Raw genomic sequence first — 19,577 nt, forward strand, 5'->3', positions numbered from 1 at the left:
CATATGTTGTAGGCTATATATCCTTGGTAGTCCTATACTGTACACCTATGTGAAACCATACTTACAAGACCTAAAAGATTCAGAACAATATAAATATCTTTATTTGTACAGTATTTGTTTAGAGCAGATCTCCGCAATGATAACGTTGACTATACAGCCTTAGAAAAAAAAAAAAACAGAAAGCCTCAAAAACTTCTCATGTTAAGATAAATTAAATTTCTTCTAAAATAAATCTGAAATCCAGTTAGCAAATGCATGAACTATCTATATAAATCATATTATAAGTCTGTCTATACAGTTTAAATTTTTGCCCCATATTTCATTTTTGTCTTGAATTAGGTAAATGAAAGTTGAAAATATCTTCAGTTCAATTTTTGTTAGTTTGTTCATATGTTTTGTTAGTTACATCACAGAAAAATGGCTAAACACTATTTTCTTTAAACTCAGTACCCCAAGTTCAGGGACTGCCAGATGCATTAGGCTATATACTGTATTATTTGATTAGTATTGCATAATTAAGGGATCAAAACAGGAAATGATAAATTTCCCCATTTATACCAACTGTATAAAAAAATTGCACATAATAAATGATGTGCAACACATAATTTCCAATCTATCATGTATCATAAATTTTTGATGCATGAGAAATAAGAGTAAAGATAATCATGATTATTATATTTTTCACAAACTTAAATAGTTGTAGTGATAAAGTTAAGAGCACCTAAAATGGATGAAACACCTGCTAAATGGAGTGAGAAAATTGCTAAATATTACTTCTATCTAAAAGGAGTGTGTAACAAACATTATAGAAAATCTAAGCTCCAATCTTTTGTACCTGATACATTTTACTCTATGAATTTTTTTTTTTTTTTTTTGCTAGCTGTTTTACGTCGCACCGACACAGATAAGTCTTACGGCGACGATGGGACAGGAAAGGGCTAGGAGTGGGAAGGAGGTTGCTGTGGCCTTAATTAAGGTACAGCCCCAGCATTTGCCTGGTGTGAAAATGGGAAACCACGGAAAACCATTTTCAGGGCTGCCGACAGTGGGGTTCGAACCTACTATCTCCCGAATACTGGATACTGCCGCACTTAAGCGACTGCAGCTATCAAGCTCGGTACTCTATGAATTTTTTTTTTTGCTATGGGCTTTACGTCGCACCGACACAGATAGGTCTTATGGCGACGATGGGATAGGAAAGGCCTAGGAGTTGGAAGGAAGCGGCCGTGGCCTTAATTAAGGTACAGCCCCAGCATTTGCCTGGTGTGAAAATGGGAAACCACGGAAAACCATTTTCAGGGCTGCCGATAGTGGGATTCGAACCTACTATCTCCCGGATGCAAGCTTCACAGCCACGCGCCTCTACGCGCACGGCCAACTCGCCCGGTACTCTATGAATTATAATAATGGAGAGACTCACAAATTTAAATTAGTATTGCTAAGTCCATCAATGGCAAGCGTAGCTGATGTGTAAGTAACATTTAATCATGGTAATGGACTAACTGGTGAAGGTCATGGTTGTAGTCATGATTGTTTATATAAACTAAAAAACTGGATGGTCATGAGGGGTAAAGGAATCATGAAAGAGAGTGTTGAAAATATAGGCCTTGAATACCTTAATATTGCAAAGCCAGAAGAATACAAAGAGGGATGGTCTACAATGGACCTAAACTCATAAAACTTAACAATAACGTTACCCTAACCGACTGTTATTAGTTCAAGTGTGTTCTGTCTCTTATGTTGCCATTCATCTCTGCTGTAAACCATTCCTGCTGCAGTTACAAAAACAAACCCAACAGCAACTTATACAGCAGCTAGTCCTATTAATACTACAGGTTATGCTGACATAAGTACAGTAGTTTTAGATATAGTCATCATTTTTCCTTCAGTTGTTACAAGTTAGTAGATATCAGCTCATCTCAATGTTACAAAAATGTTAGTAATAAAGGATGAGTACTCACAAAGACAAGTGCCCAACCCAATGAATGCTGAGCAGATGAGAACGCCAAAAATCGCTGTGATCACCACCCACAGCGGGAAGCCAGTGAAAACTACTGAAACAGCTAAATATGTTGCAATAAACAGCCAAACAAAATGTACACCGAATTATGAGCCTAAATGTTATTTAAGACTAGCAAAGAAAATCATTTTACAACACTACTGAATCACTGCCAATGAGACCTAAGAGACTTCATGTTACTGCCTGGCAATCAATGCAGAATTATCTTGTGTCTTACTCTACGTTCGATCAACGCTTTCAAGTTGAGGAATGAAGACATCCATTGGAAGCACTCATTTTTTGTACATGCTTTCTGGTAGCAAAATATAACTTTTGAAGTGTGTTATCTAATCATTCATGTCTTTCATGTGATAAATATTTAATTTTCTTTATATTAATTAGAAATCTGTCCTTAAAACTAGTCCTGAGATTCAGAGATTTTTTTATGATCATTAATTTTTCTGGAGACGTTTGTGTTCTTTCTTCTTGGCTGTTAATTGTTCTTAATAATAATTGTACCGGAGGTACACCCACCCCGCACATTTAAATTAAGCACCTTGTATAAGGCCATCTGTAATATAAACCTTGAAACTACTAGTACAAGAAGTTTGGACATTTTTCTGACACATGTCTCTACTATCAGCTGATGTTGTGCCCTCTGGGGTGAAGATGAACTATTAATTTTCAAAGTAATATTGTAAGTGAAGGTTTCCTAAACTGAACTGTTTATTGATTGTTGTTAGTGTTCAAAAGTTATCAACATTTCTAACTCTTCTCGCCAATTTTATTCTTCTACCAATAAGAAATTTTGTACATTTATTTATCTACCAATCAAAATTTTCTGATATTTATTAAATTATCCAAGAAGAATAGGGGGTGTGTCAGGGCCTTGGCCCAGAGTTTTCTGGAACTTTCCTCTCTGTTATAAAAGCCGAGGGCTGGTGAGCCAAGTTGTCTTTGTGATCACTCCAGTGTATAGTGTGTTCGTAACAGAGGCAGGGGCTACCTCGTCCATCTTCGGGAGGTCCACCAGCTCAAGTTAATGGCAGATTCTGGTTAATGTGATGGTCTTTCAAAGCTAGCTCAAGGGGAAGGTTTCAAATCTTTAGTAGTGTAACTTTTATTTCTTCAAATGTAAGTTTCAACCTTTAAATGTAAATTTCAAACAAGTCAAAAGAAATTAACTGAAATCAGGGAATAAAGAATGTGGAACCCTCTTGTATTCCCTCTCAACTTAATATTGAGGTGACTATGATTTTTTTTAACCTTTAAAATCTATCTAGTAATTTCTGTGACTTAAATATTTTTCTCCATCTAGTCACCTCCATAGGATAGGCTTAGCCTCTGTAACATCGGGCCATAAGCCCAAATAGGGTTTTAAGTATTTCATGTGAATTTAAAGGAGTGCAAATTTTAGGTTCCTAACACCGTTCTTTTTGGCCAGTAATGCTAACCTTTTGTTTTTTCCAGAGGCCATGTAGGATGGGTACTTGGCAGTATAGGACATGGACACCACGTATGAGGCTGGCGGTCAAAGGGTTAAAGAGTTCAAAAGACTCGTTAAGTTCCTGAAGGGACCTACTTCATTCATTATTTGAACATTAGTTTTAACCAGATGTTGTCAGTCTTGTTTTACGCAACTAACAGATACTTGGAATTTTAACTGGTTGATTCCATGTCCAAATTGCTACAAATAATGCCAATAATGCACTGTCGCCTGTTCATTCAAAAGAATAGCACACAAATAACAATACGGTAGTTCACTGTCACCTTCGGGCTGGGAGTTTCTACACAGTCAAATAGTTGAAGAGGCATGCCTCATTGGGGCCTAGACCTAATGGAGAGAGGAGCACGGGCGGTAGCCTAACTTCCCTTCGCCGCCCCGCTCCCAATTCCCTAGTTCACAGAACGCAAGCAAAACAAAAAGTCCTTGGTGAGTCAAGTTACGTCTTTCCTCCCTGTTAGAAGGACTAGTCTGCTGTCACCATCTAGTGCGCGATCAGTGAAGCACATCATCCGCTTTCATATTAAATAGCGATTATTATAGTTTTGGCACAAAAACAACAGCAGACACATTTGTTACAATATTTGTATAATTTAATCATATTTCTTAGGTTAGGCATTGCCTCAAATGACTCCAAGTAGTTTCACCACTGCTTATACCATCTATCACTTTTCTCTTTAGAAATCGCTTTATTCCATCATGCCTGCACACTAATATTTTTATTTACAATCCTTTGTTTGGGGTTTCAAACATGATGCCAGGTAGCATCTTGCAGTTCGAGATGTATTCAGTATGTTAAAAATTAAATAACTTGAGGTTCAACCTATTCAATACTCAAAAGAAACAAACGTAGCAATCACATTTCTATTTAAATGGGACCGGTTTCGACCTTAGTCTAGGTCATCATCAGCCATAAAAAACATGTAAAATGTTTAAGAATGTTGGAGGTCAGTTTTTCACTGTTAGGCACAAAGACACGACATCACATTCTGTTAAATGTATTCAGTAAGTTCAAAGAAAATTTGTCGTAAACTTACTTGCTATCTAACAGTTAATTTGAAAACACTGTTATTATGCAGGCCTTTAGGTCTCATAGGCAGTATAAGTATATTTTATTTGACAATCATTATTAGATAGAAGAAAAAATATAACAAATGGGAAATACTCACATTTATTGTTGCAACTGACATTGTCATCTCCAAGAACCCAGTCATTTGGACACAGACATTGAGTGCTGTGACGGAACTCATCCATTGCCAAACAGCGATAGTTACAACCACAACCAGTAATAGCAGGTATAATGAATACTGCACCCATTCCATCATGAGCACCTTCCTGAACATCACCGAAGAGTCCTTCACCAATATATGAGTAGCCACCTTCACCAACAGATTCATTGTACCAAGTATTGCCACCTGAAAGAAAATATCAACCAATCAACATTGTTCTAATTGCCTTTTCAAGAATTACGCTAGCTGAAGCAGGAAGATTTTTGGGTTATTCCTCTAATCTGGTACTGTATTTATGAGGGTACTGATAGAAGAATCATTTAATAATGCATGAATCATTAGTAGATTGCCCCCCTACATAGTGTAATGGTTAGCACTATTAGTTGCCACCCTCAGAAGTCCATATTCGATTCCGACTAGTACCAGTAATTTAAAATTGGCAGGAGTCTGTTATGTGATTAAAAAGGTACATGCAACTCGCCTCCAGTGGGGATATGCCTGTAAAGTGCTGCACCACCTCAGGATGAGAACTGAAATTTACTTTACTATCAGTAGATTGAGAATTTTGTTAGATGTAATAAGTCATAACTGTAATGGATTAGTCAGACTTGACAAGTTATCATACACTGTTACGTAGGTCAAGTCATAAGTCATGGCAACTTTTTTTCTTCTTCTCGCGAACAGGAGACAACATGGAAAATCTAAAATATGCATTTGGAAATGTACAGTATGTACTTGCACATGAAGCCACTAGATGGTGTATGTAAACAACAGTGTGGGTCTAAGCATGCCACCAATTTCAGTGTGTGAGTGAGAGCATCACAAAATGGAAGTCAACAAGCAGGAGCAACGATCGTGTATTAAAATAGCAGTTCTCCACGGTAGAAATGCATGCCAATGCCATGCTGAACTATGAGAAGCCTTAGGTGTGCATGCCATGCCCTAGAGAACAGTGGCGAGGTGGGTGGAGACGTTAAAACGGGGTAGAGTATCAACTGCCATTGTTCAGCATCACTTACAATGCTGGGGATGGGAGGTTCTTCCAGACCTGCCTTATTCGCCTGATCTGAGCCCATGTGACTATGATCTAATCCCTAAAGTCAAGAGGACATCGTTACAGCATTTCAGAGAGAGGTGTTGCACGTTAGCGATACACATGCAGCGAATGGTATTCAGCGCCTGCCCCTCCGCTGGCAACGCACAGTGGAAGCCTTGGGTGATTATTTTGAAGGTCTGTAACCAGTGGAGACCTGTCCTTTGTACGTAATCTTGTGTATTTGGTGTCTATACCATAATAAAACAATGTTTACCAATGGCCTGTGTTCTGTCACTTTCTTACGAGAATCTCCTAAAGTCAGAATTTGTCTTCAGGCACTATGCATAAGTACATGCTCTATATTTCAAATGCATATCTTAGATTTTCCGTGTTGTCTCCTGTTTGCGAGAAAAAAAATTAGTTGCCATGACGTATGACTTGACCCTCGTATGATATCGGTGAAGTATAGTGAACATTACTGTGCAAGTATAAATTTGTTGAGAAAGCAATGAACCAGTCTGTGTCATACTCGGGTGTTCTGTGAGTACGTTATATGGTCACTCAGTTTTGATTATGGAAGCTTTTGGACCTAGACAATGAGTGCTGTGATGGAACTAATCCATAGCCAAACGATGATAGTTGCAGTGAAAAATGATACCTGTTCAGGAAGACCTTCAGTTACAGATGACAACCATCTTAACAGGATATAATGAAGAGAGATCATGGTCTCAGCAATTCATAAATAGCCTAGCTACTGTAAAAGTATGAAATATTATAAGGCTGGGACAAATGAAAAGGTGATGTGAATCACTGATGGTGGCATGTACAGATCAGTTAAAAGTAACACAGTGAGGTCAGATTATCTTTCACCTGGGAGCTGGCTGATAGAGTGCCTAGCTCTTGAGATACTTGTTTTGTAACATTCCATTCACTCAAACATATATTAAGTAAAATGTGCAAACAATGATAATAATTCAATGCATCATGAGAACTAATCTATATTCAGTATTAACAGTTTAGTAACTGGATGAGCTGGTTCTTTTGAAACACCTACTTCTTGGGACAGATGAAGTAGGAATTTTGCTGGACAGGGTTTGAATTTTGCCCCAATTTCAGCCAGCTTTTAACTCTGTGTTTGCCAAGAAATTGTAGTGTTTAGCAAACCAGTCTATCTTAATCTTGATTGATGCTTTCACGGCCCATAATTCTACATTCATGTTCATAAAAATCAGAACACCTTGAAGGCTATTTATGAATTGCTGAGACCATGATCTCTCTTCATTATATCCTGTTAAGATGGTTGTCATCTGTAACTGAAGGTCTTCCTGAACAGGTATCATTTTTCACTGCAACTATCCTAGAGATAGGAAGTTCATATTCACAGGATATTCTGAAGAAATGATTAGCATTTGAACCATGTCGGCCCTCAGGTTCAAGGTCCACATTGATATCTCAGCGCACCACCACCGACTGGTAAAATGTGCCTGTGGCTCTCATCACTATAAACTGAAGGATCAGTGTGACAGTGTAGGATGCCTTGCAGACATATGCAAGAACTGTACCATCAACTGAGTGAGTTTGAAAGAGGGCACATTATTGGCATGAGAGAACCTGATGCATCCATCTGGAAAATTGCTGCTCGTGTGGGATGAAGTGTGTCGGGAGTGCAACAGGTGTGTACAGAATGGTTCACAGAAGGCCGTAGAACATGATGAGATGGGTCTGGTCGCACTACCCAGACCAACCCCTGAGAAGATTAACACCTCATCCGAATGGCATTGCAGGACAGATCTGCATCCTCCTTGGCTCTGGAGCAACAGTGGAACAGTGTAACGCATCGTACACTATCAGGAGTGACAGTCCGTCACCGTTTATTATGGTCTGGGTTACCGGCGCATCGTCCACTTCTCCAACTACCTTTGACTAATATGCATAAACATGCTAGACTGCAGTGGTGTATGGAACGACATCACTGGCGACAAGAATGGCAGCAGATAGTGTTTTTGGATGAATCCAGATTCTGTTTGTTTGAAAATGATGACCGCATTTTGGTTCGCAGCAGACGGGGGAGAGGCATCACATTGACTGCATTCGCACAAGACATACAGTGCTAACTCAAGGCCTGATGGTGTTGGGGTGCTATTGGATACAACCACAAAATCACAGTTGGTGCGTGGCCAGGGCACTGTGACCAGTTTGACCTATGTGAATGACATCCTTCAATCTGTAGCCATACCCTTTCTGCACGACACCCCAGACACCACATTTCAGCAGGACAATGCACAACCATATATTGCTGCATGAATACATGCCTTCTTGTTGTCACATGATGTCAGACTGTTGCTCTGACCCGCCCGATCACCAGACTTGTTGCCAATCAAAAATGTATGGGATATGGTGAAACGATTGGTGCAGCACTGTGACCCAATGCCAACCACCAAAGATGAACTGTGGAACCAGGCGAATGCACCATGGATGGCTATATCCCAGGATCCCAGTCGCGCCTTATACGCGTCGATGTCATCACGTATGGAACAAGTTATCAGTGCCCATGGAGGACCCAGTGCCTACTAGGCAATAGGACACATGCCGAACGTAGGTAACTGAAATGCTAATCGTTTCTGCAGAACATACTAATGAGCATGTCCTGTGAATAGGAACTTCGTATCACTAGTCTGTCAAGGTTTTATGTTTTTACGAACATGAGTGTAGATGTGATAATAAGCTTTTGGGCTTTTGCCATGTCAGAAAACAAGTTGAAATTTTTTACATTTCACAAAGAACTTTTCTCTGCATCTCCAGAAGACAATCACGTCTGTTCATGAGCAAGACTGACTGACTGACTGACTATGACTTGACATTAATGTCTGCATACACTTTTGAAAACCACACAAAAGTAGCATTAGGATTCAACTGATCACACACAACACAAGGCAGACAGACAGTCAGCCAGCCAGATGCCAGTAACATGACCAATGTGACTTCAAGTCGCTGTGTCTTGGGTCCTGGCCGAACATTGCACCAGCCCCAGAGTGGCGAGGATAAGTGTCTACATGATCCCATTTCTTCCTTCCTTTAGCTCCAATGTGGTTTCTTCTACATGTGACATTGTCTATCAGTTGCTAGCGGTACTTTTCTCATACCATTCTTTACAAAACTGGAGTAACCATTTGGAAGACAGTAAACTCATACATAATATTCTCATACACCTTTTGGAAAATAGACTAAAAGAAGTAAGTCAAAACTGACTGATGAAGGGAATACTTGTTCCATCTAGACAGACCAAATACAGATTAATAAATGCAGGAGGAAACTAAACAACTATAAAGGATTCCTCAATCACACAACATCAATCACCACTGATAAGCATTTAGGGCTGTTGCCCAGGTGGCAGATTCTTTATCGTTTATTTGCCTAGTCTTTTCTTAAATAATTTCAAAGAAGTTGGAAATTTACCAAACATCTCCCTTGATAAATTATTACAGTCCTTAACCCATTCAGTGGGTGATGCAGTGAGATCCGTAGCTACAAGTCGCTTGCTCATTGGGGAACGCGAATATATCTGCTGATTCTATTTATTTTTCTCAGTTGCCTGCCCACAGATTTTTATTTCTTTTTCAGCAGTATCTTCTAGATTAGTCTGCCCCCTGATGTGAATTTTTTCAACTATGTTCTCCCAACACCAATGTGTCATCAAGTTGTAACATAAAGAATGCATCCGGGCAAGAATGACTTAAAACCTAATAGCCTCGGGCTGAAGCTTTACCTCATTCAGTATAATGAGTAGATTGTAAGTGGAACAAAATGAGAATAAAAAGTATTATTCCAGGTAAAATCTTACATCTGGCAACCCCATGTTTTGGAATGGAACCATACAAATTACATAAAGCTGGGACAGGGTATATAACATGATATGCTTCCGTGAGTATCATAATGAACTGCTGTAAAAGATATAACACTGTGAAGACTGTAAATACTGAAAATATCACCTCTTGTGTAGTGTAATATATTGTGCGAGTGTCATCTGTGAACTGTAGGTATATAAATTGAATCTCTCAATAGTGCTAACCAACATAAAAGAAAATTTTGCGAGTATTCTAATTTATTACATTCTAAATCTTTTTAAGTATATGTAAACTTTGTAAATCTACAATTTTCATGTAAAAAAAATGTACTTCCAGGCAGAGATTGTTAGTAAACTGCTTAAAATATGTTGGTATAAGTTATTGTATAAACGAAAACCGGAGCTTCGCTATTAGGAAGAAACAAGCTTGGTATCACAGTGTGAAAGCACTTAGTATGTTCTTGCACAAAGTATTGAAAAATTAAAATAATAGGATTTTTCAACAATTAAATGCACTCCATTCAAGTAAATATTCCTCTGAGAGCCATTCTAGAGTTCATTTTAGTCCAAGATTGTTATTAAGCAAGTGATTAAATATTTTCTTCAATCAGGGAAATCGCTACCCACCTGGGAGTGAGACGGAGTGTACTGAACTCCCCACTTAAGGGGTTAATTCTTCTTCCTATAAACAAATATTTGCCCCAATTTGTCCTCCTGAATTACTAATATCTTTATATTATGATCATTCCTACCACTTTTAAAAACTCCATTCAAGTTTATTCATCTGCTAATGTCATTTTACGCCACCTGTCCACTGACAGTTTGGAACATACCACTTAGTTGAGCAGCTCTTCACCTTACTCCCATGTCTGCCAAGCGTAAAGTTAGCAACATTTTCATAATACTATTCTTTGGTTGGAAATCACCATGAACAGATCATGTTGGTTTCCTGTGGATCTTTCCCAGTTCCCATATCAGGTTATTGTCATGAGGGTCCTATATACAAAAACATATTTAAATTGGGGTCTATCCGGGAGATAGTAGGTTCGAATCCCACTATCGGCAGCCCTGAAAATGGTTTTCCATGGTTTCCCATTTTCACACCAGGCAAATGCTGGGGCTGTACCTTAATTAAGGCCACGGCCGCTTCCTTCCCACTCCTAGCCCTTCCTTGTCCATAAGACCTGTCTGTGTCGCTGCGACGTAAAGCAACTAGCAAAAAAAAAAATTGGGGTCTTCCCAGTAATCTACCCCTCCTTTATATTCTTTCTGTCTGTCCGGTTATCAGTCCAGAGGCTGGTTGGATACTCAAATAGTACCACCATAGGTTACACAGTTACAGGAAAACTGCAACAGACAATGCTGGTGCCAAAATGAGGTGGACTAGGAAAGATGAGAAGTGAGGTAGTTTGCCATTTCTCTCCTCACTGGAAGTTTCACACGATTGCACTTCTCTTCTTCATTGAGTTGTTTTGGAAGCCATGTTGAACTTCTTCTTCTTGAGGCGCCTTCTCCTAGCGGAGGTTGGCGGTCCACATAGCCAGCTCTGGACGTGATGTTGCAGCATGGAAAGCATCTTCTGAAGTGCAGTTGTGCCATCTTCGGATGTCCTTCAGCCATGATTTCTTCCTCCTGCCAACAGACCTTTTCCCCTGTATTTTACCTTCAATGATGAGTTGTAATAGCTGGTACTTCTCGCCTCTTATAATGTGCCCTAGATATTGGGTTTTTCTTTTTTTAACAGTAAGTAATAGTTCTTTTTGTTTCTTCATGCGATGAAGGACTTCGTCATTTGAAATTTTCAGCACCCACGGTATTCGGAGTAGGCGGCGATATAGATACATTTCAAAATCATCAATTCTTTTTTCTAGATTTTGGTCAAGGGTCCAGCTTTCACATCCAAAGAGAAACATGGAGAATACATAGCACCGAATCATTCGCATTCTTAATTGTACACTTAGGTCCGATTTTGTAAATAGCTGTTTCATGCTAAAAAATTGCCTCCTGGCCTGTTCTATTCTAGTTTTTATCTCCCTCTTGGAATCACATTCCTCATATAGCACATTACCCAAGTATTTGAAGGAGGATACTTGTTCAATCTTACTGCCGTTTATTGACAGGGTTGCTGGAATTTTTCTTTTAGAGAAGACTACAACTTTGGTCTTGGAAGCGTTGACAAACAGGCCAAACTCTTCACTGCGCTGGACTAATTTTTCTATCATGCGTTGGAGCACAGGTAATTCATTTGCTATGACAACAGTATCATCTGCGTACCTGATATTGTTAATTGCCTGTCCATTTATAACTATCCTGCTGTTTTCCTCCAACAATACCTCCTTAAATATTGCCTCAGAATAAATGTTGAATAAGAGAGGTGACAGCACACAACCCTGATGAACACCTTTTCTGATTGTAGACGCTTCTGATGTTCTTTAGTCGATTTTGACATCTGCGGTTTGATTCCAGTACAGTGCGCTGATAATGCGTAAATTGCATTGGTCAATACCAGTCGATCTTAATATCTCTATCATCTTTTCATGTTTCACAGAGTTGAAGGCTTTTTTGTAGTCATTAAAACAAGTATATACATCGACATTCATGTCCCTGCACCTCTGTACTAGTACATTTAAGGAGAAGAGTGCTTCACATGTGCCTATCCCATTTCGGAAGCCAAAGTGGGTCTGATCCATATAAGATTCATATTTCTTGTAAATCCGGGTGTGTATGATTCACAGAAATATTTTGAACAGACTTTATGAAAGTTAAGCCTGTTTTACATGATTTCATGTGCAGAACTATGGCTAATGTGCATATGATTTGCCATGTCATCAACAGTCACTCGTCTGTTATTCAGGATCATATCATGCACTTGTTCCATACTGGCATCAGTTATGGCTGCAGATGGATGCCCGGATCTTTCCTCATCCTTCATGCTCGTGCAACCCATTTTGAACTGTTCATTCCACTGGTAAACACTTTGCTGTGGCAAAACATTGTCCCTGTATTGAGCTGAAAGTCTTCTATGAATTTCCGCTCCTGTTACACCCTCAGACCACAAAAAATGGATTACGGAACGCTGTTCTTCCTTGGTGCAAACAGGGAGTGGCACAGCCATCTATACATCACAACAGCACAAACTGTACTGATCCTGATAACGCTCAAACCTACCACAAACATAGACAATGATACCATCTAGCGGCTGGTGAACACACAATGACATAGAGCCAACCTAAACACAATTAGAGCAAAAATGCAGCTAGTTACTAACTTGCCTACATAGATGTCTTATTTATTTATAATCTAGTTAATGTGATTACCCTAATGAAGATCTTCCCTCATATTAACACCTAGGTACTTACAATGATCCCCATGTGAATCTTTCACCTCATGAGCACAGTAATTAAAACAGAGGACTTGTCCTCTTGGTGGACCTTACAACCTGACTTTTCATGCCATTTACCATCATACCACTGTCTATTAACCATCTCATTATCTTGCTGGGGTTTCTTTGTAGTTGCTCACAGACCTATAACTTATTTATTACTCTATACAGTATTAGGAGTATAAAAGAATTGAGAAAATAATAACTGCTATGTGGAAAAGGAGATAAGCTTTACATGGGTAGATGAAGAGAATGAATCTGGAGAGGCTGGCCCAGAAGATATTGACCCTCCAAGAGAAATGGAAAACCCAACATTTGTGACTGAGAGGGAAACACAAAGACTAAGAAGAGGTGCATGTCTGACAAGTAAGAGATACAGCTAAGATAGGTCCTTAGCAGGAAAATTGTGGAAATGATGGATACACTCAAGAAACAACTTGCCAAGCCATGAAATATCTTGGTGCATGAATGAGAAAGGGGAAGCCAAAGAATTAAGTACTGTACCTTTAGTGGGAGTGCAAAGATAAAGGCATAAGTCTGAGGGTTACACAACAATGATGACAATGACCACAACAACAACAATAATAATAATGTAAAGTCCTCAGCTCAAAGGCTGGTAGGATCCCCAACAGCTTCACTATAAGGTGTCATAAACAGCCAAGGCATCAGTGATGTGGTGTACTAGGAACACTACAAGATAGGTAGTTACTTGTTGATTTCCTCAGCAATCCAGAAGGTGCTATTGCCTGTCACTCTGCCAAGCCAATAATCATCATCATCTTTATCTTGGCAGATGCTAAGTATACACTTATCTGTACATTAAAATAACACTCCTAAAGAAGTAGTTTATACTACCTGAGTAACCTCCTCCACCGCCACCTGTCTTACAGCCACTGCCTCCTCCACCAAACCCTCCCTGACCCTCATCCAGTTTCCTTGTATTGCAGGCGCTTCCTCCAATACCTCCTTCTAAGAGAGCCATACCAGTGACATGCCTAGGATTTGGATTAGTACTCTTCCAGCCACCTCCAGCACCTGAAGTCAATATTAAATTTAACATTAGACAATGCAAAAATATGCAGTAAATTGTTCTGAGCAAAACATTAAGTTGTAAAGTATATAAAATTATATCACATACAGTCAAAACTTGTTAGGACGTTTTTGTGGGTACCAAAAGAAATAACGTCATAAAGAGGGAACATGCTAAAAAATGAAATATTATTTCGCTGTTAAATTTAAGGTTAGGTTTGAACTAAAAATAATTATGATTAAAACAAAAAAACAAGTGTTTGCAATTATAATTATTGAAATAAATAAAGAAATAATACATTTTAAGAACACCAACATGGTAAAACTTCAAGGAAAAATGTTCTTAAGAACACGAACTACACATGTCGCTGACAACTATCTTTAAAGTTGTAACAGGAAAGTCCAACATCTGGGTGATTTACACACGTTTCATGTGTGGTTTAGCATCCACTTTCTCAATAAATTTTAATTTTTTATCTCTATAAACTGTCTAGCTTTCTTCTTCTCCATAAGTGAATGTCCTGCAAACCACTATGTGTAAGTACAATAGGCCTAATTTATGTACGTCGTTACACACATAAGTACAGTAGGCCTAATTTACGTACACAAGGACTCCCCCTCCATCGATGAGGCGTTACTCCTTTTCAATTGAGGACTCTCCCTCCGTCGATGAGGCGTTAACCCTTTTCTACGACTTCCTTCGCGCTGTAATAAAAGACGCTGTACCGTCCCGGATAGTTACCACACGGAAGTTCCCATGCTGGTACGACTAGGAGGTAATAAATAATTAAAAGAAAAGGAGAGGGCAAGAAGGAAGTTTAAAAAAACGGGCCATAGTAGTGATTATGTGCAATTTTCGATGATGATGATGATGATGATGATGCTTGTTGTTTAAAGGGGCCTAACATCGAAGGTCATCGGCCCCTAATGGAACGAGATGGACGAAATGACATACGACAGTTAAAATTTTACAACGTAGCCACTGATTAGAGTTTTTTAAAAAATGGCGATGAAAAATGAGTATGAGATTAAAACAATCAGTGGATCTAATTCGCAATGCCTTATTTTGGAATAAAATAAGAAAAATTACAGGAGACAATGGAATAAGGCATTGCCTGCTAGTACAGATATATATATACATACTTTACATTAGACGTTAAAAGAACACATTAAAATACGCAACACAAACTAAAATGAAGTCGATAGGATAAGAGTGTAATTGACACAAGGATACAAGCACAAAGGACATCATTACATACGATAAAACAGACCACTATCCCTCATAAAGCGGATGACGAGGTCTGCTGACTGCACGTCATCACGCAGGATAAGGGAGATGGTATTTGGGAGGTTAAGACTACGGCGAAGATCAACCAGGTCCGTATACTCCGTAAGGATGTGTACCACGGTAAGATGGTCACCGCAGGTACACACCGGAGGAGGTTCTCCTTTCAAAAGATGCGAGTGAGTCACGATACCATGGCCGATCCGAAGACGACATAATACCACGGCTTCCCGCCGCGAAGCCCGAAGGGAAGTCTTCCATACCTTCGTTGTTCCTTTTATCGCTCTCAACTTATTGGGAGGTGGAATGGCCTGCCAATCCATCTCCCAATGGGACATAACCAGATGTCTTAGCTGAGAGCGAATATCACTTGCTGGAACCTTGAAAGGCAACGGGGGCAGTGTAACTGCCTCCTTGGCAGCCTGATCTGCTAACTCGTTTCCCTCTATGCCCATGTGGCTTGGGAGCCACAGAAACGTGATTCTGGTGCCGGCATCCCAACACCCGGCCAGCAGGTCCTGGATCCGCTGCACCAGAGGGTGTTGAGGGAAACAGGTATCAATAGACTGAAGCGAACTCAAGGAGTCAGTACACACAAGAAAGTGTCGGCACTCATTGTATAGTGCGTACCGCAGAGCTCTGCAGATAGCATAGAGCTCTGCCGTGTACACACTACAGGTTTCCGGGAGAGCAAAAAGAAACCGATCATTGTCGACAACGAACGCACAGCCCACCTTCGTATCTGTCCTTGAACCATCCGTGTAGACGACGACTGAACCTGGATAGCGGCCAACAACGGACAGGAAGAGCCTCCGATAAATCGAAGGGTCCGTGTTTTCCTTCGGGCCAGTGTGTAGGTCCAGGATTATTTCAGGATGTCGAACTACCCACGGAGGTGCCCCACTCGGTTGTCTGACAAGGCATGGAACCGAAGGTACGTTAAACAACCTGTAACTGCTCTCCAAGCGTATTCCAACCGGCCGCGTTGCTCGAGGACTAGCAGCGTACAGAAAATGGTTGCCATTGTTGAATACGCAAGGATAGCTGGGATGAAGTGGCATCTGTCGCAAATGAGCAGCATACGAAAGAAGCATTTGCTGGCGCCTCAGGTGTAAAGGCGGCACACCAGACTCAGCGAGCAGGCTAGCAATGGGGCTTGTACGAAAAGCTCCCATCGCCAACCTAACCCCGGTGTGGTGGATGCTGTTCAGCTTCGCAAGAACGCTTGGTCTTGCGGAGCCATATGCTGCACTGCTGTAGTCTAACCTAGATAAAACGTGTGCGCTGTAGAATCGTAGGAGCACCGCACGGTCAGCTCCCCAATTAGTGCTGCTAAGAAATTTCAAGAGATTTACCCTCTTGGTGCATTGCACTTTTAGCTCCCGCACGTGTGGCTCCCACGATAATTTACTGTCGAAAAGGCGCCCAAGAAATCGGTAAGTGTCAACCACGGGAAGAGCGATATTTCCTACAGAAAGTTCAGGATCTGGATGTAGAGTACGTTGACGGCAAAAGTGGACAACGGAGGTCTTTGCAGTAGAAAACCGAAAACTATGTTCAAAGGTCCACTGCTCCACCTTCTGGATAGCTTGCTGTAATTGTCGCTCTGCGACTGCCATACTGTGCAAGCTATAGTGCAGAGCAAAATCGTCCACATATAGTGACGGTATTACTGCTGGACCAGCAGCAGCAACAATACCGTTTATGGCAATCGCGAACAGAGTGACACTAAGAACCGATCCCTGTGGGACTCCATTTTCTTGAACGTGGTATTGCGAATATGTCCTCCCTACTCGGACACGGAATAGACGGAGGGACAAAAAGTTCGCAATGAAAACCGGCAAGTTACCTCGGAATTTCCATTGATGCAGGACTGAAAGGATATCATATCGCCATGTGGTGTCGTAGGCCTTTTCTAAGTCAAAGAAAACAGCTACCAAATGCTGTTTGCGGAGAAACGCATCCTGGATAGAGCTCTCCAGGCATACCAAGTGGTCAGTGGTGGATCGAGCGGCTCGGAAACCACACTGGTACTCGGACAAGAGTCCTTGTTTCTCCAGACACCACACAAGGCGGCGATTTACCATCCTCTCAAACAGCTTACACAGGCAGCTGGTAAGACAAATAGGTCTATAACTTCCTGCATATTTAGGATCTTTGGCAGGCTTGAGGACAGGAATGACGATGCCCTCTCGCCACTGAGATGGATAGTCACCCTCCATCCAGATTCGGTTGAACACACGAAGGAGATAGAAAAGACTGTCCTCACTAAGGTGTTTCAACATCTGGTTATGGATATTGTCTGGTCCAGGAGACGTGTCCTTGCAAAGCGCGAATGCGCTACGGAGTTCCCACTCCGTAAAGGGCACATTATTGTCCTCTGAAGCCTGAGTGGCAAAACTGAGATGACGACGTTCTGCCTCCCGCTTCAGAGGTAGGAAGTCACGATGGTAATTCCCGGAGCCAGACACGTCCGCAAAATGGCGAGCAAGATGGTTAGCAATCGAGAGTGGTTCAGTGACGATATTGCCTGCAATGGAAATTCCCGGTACTGAAGATGATCCATGGATACCCGAAATACGCCGAAGTTTAGTCCACACTTGAGATGATGGAGTGTGTGACGTCATAGACGACACATATCTCTCCCATGAAGCCTTCTTACTTTGGTGAATAAGAACCCGCGCCTTAGCGCGGAATTTCTTAAATGTTACCAAGTTGGCCGCAGTAGGCTGTCTACGGTAACGTTTATGAGCACAACGGCGTTCTTTGATAGCTGCTGCTATTTCTTCGTTCCACCAAGGAACGAGTCTTCGGCGAGGAGTCCCCGAGAAGAACGGAATGGACTCCTCAGCAGCAGCAAGAATAACTTGGGTGACATAAGTTATTTCCTCGCCGACGGTCCGCCTGATATCATCATTAAAGACAGCTAGTGATGTGTACTTTGGCCAATCAGCATGTTTAAGAATCCATCGAGGGGGAGCCTCGGCGGATTTTTGGTTCATCAAAGTAAGAATGATGGGAAAATGGTCACTGTCACAAAGATCGTCGTGTGTGTTCCACCGAAACAGCGGAACCAACGTTCGGCTGCATAGACTTACGTCTATGCGAGAATATGTGCCGTAATGTACACTGAAGTGTGTTGGTTCCCCTGTGTTCAAAATACATAAATCCAGGTCTGTTACCAATGTTTCCAGCTCTCTTCCCCGGGGGCAAGGCGTCTCAGAGCCCCAGATGGGGTGATGGGCGTTAAAATCTCCCAACAAGAGGAAGGGAGGTGGAAGCTGATCTAGAAGATCAGCGACATCATTAATGTTAAGAGGTAGCCCTGGCGGAAAATAGACATTACACACTGTTGTTATGACAGGCAGCGGAACGTGAACAGCTACAGCCTCCAGCGGGGTTCTTAGTGGAACCTCTTCACTGTAGGTATCAGAATGGACAAAAATGCCAACGCCACCGGAAGCCCGGTGAGAATAATGTCGTTCTGTCGAGTATAGTCGAAAATTTTGCAATACCGTATGATGATCTGGTCGGAAATTTGTTTCCTGAATACAGACTATACTCGCCGAATACTCGCTAATGAGCTGGCGCAACTCAGCAAGATGCCTATCATAACCGTTACAATTCCATTGTAACAGTGCCATATTGTAAGTGTGGACTTCTGAGGATTAGGATAGGAGCAACGGAATGCTACTTAACCTAACCTACACTCACATCCCCATCCGAAGATGGAGATTCGTGCTCCATGTACAGCTCCTCGTCATCAGACGAGGTGATGCAGGCCTTCAACTTCTTCGACGTAGTCCGGGTGCGGGGTTTCTGCCCACGAGAGGAGCGCGCAGGTTTCCCCGAAGGAAGACCTGCTGACGCAGAATCAGGCCCTCCAGGTGGAGGGCGTGACACCCCATTTGTAGGAGATTTGGAAGAGCGCCTATTAAGGGCGCTCTTCTTCCCCGCCGTCGATTCTTGTTTAGACGGGCTGGGAGGGGAGTTCCCAGCCCTGGTCGACGATGCTGCCTCCGCCGGCTTAGGCGCGGCTTTCGCCGACGCCGGCACAGGCAGATTGGTGGTCGAAGGCCGGGATGGACCAGCCTTCGAGCTTGTTCTCTTTGCGGCATTGCTCGCAGGAGCAACCGCCGCCTTGGGCGCAGCGAACTTCTGGACAGGTGTTGCAGATGAAAATGAGGAACCTGGCAGGGACGGAGCTATCAAGCTGAAGTCTAGTGTCTTGGCCGGTGCATTCAGGGAATTAAACTTACGGCGCGCTAC

The 19,577-nt window shown here is 41.5% G+C and overlaps 1 protein-coding gene across 5 annotated transcripts in view; it reads right to left on the reverse strand.

Annotated features, from left to right (window-relative positions):
* Alk (Anaplastic lymphoma kinase) overlaps positions 1-19,577 on the reverse strand; it is a 730,031-nt gene that overhangs the window by 136,519 nt on the left and 573,935 nt on the right. For 3 of the 5 annotated variants that reach the window (XM_067151542.2, XM_067151541.2, XM_067151545.2), the window contains exons 15-17: positions 13,850-14,029; positions 4,673-4,918; positions 1,962-2,063 (exon numbers count right to left, since the gene is read on the reverse strand). In XM_067151542.2, the coding sequence (XP_067007643.2) occupies positions 1,962-2,063; positions 4,673-4,918; positions 13,850-14,029 (528 nt within the window). The remainder of the gene's footprint in view (positions 1-1,961; positions 2,064-4,672; positions 4,919-13,849; positions 14,030-19,577) is intronic. The other 2 variants (XM_067151544.2, XM_067151543.2) reach the window with 2 other exon arrangements.

The sequence above is a fragment of the Anabrus simplex genome, chromosome 7 (assembly GCF_040414725.1).
Source record: "Anabrus simplex isolate iqAnaSimp1 chromosome 7, ASM4041472v1, whole genome shotgun sequence".
Taxonomy (NCBI): domain Eukaryota; kingdom Metazoa; phylum Arthropoda; class Insecta; order Orthoptera; family Tettigoniidae; genus Anabrus; species Anabrus simplex.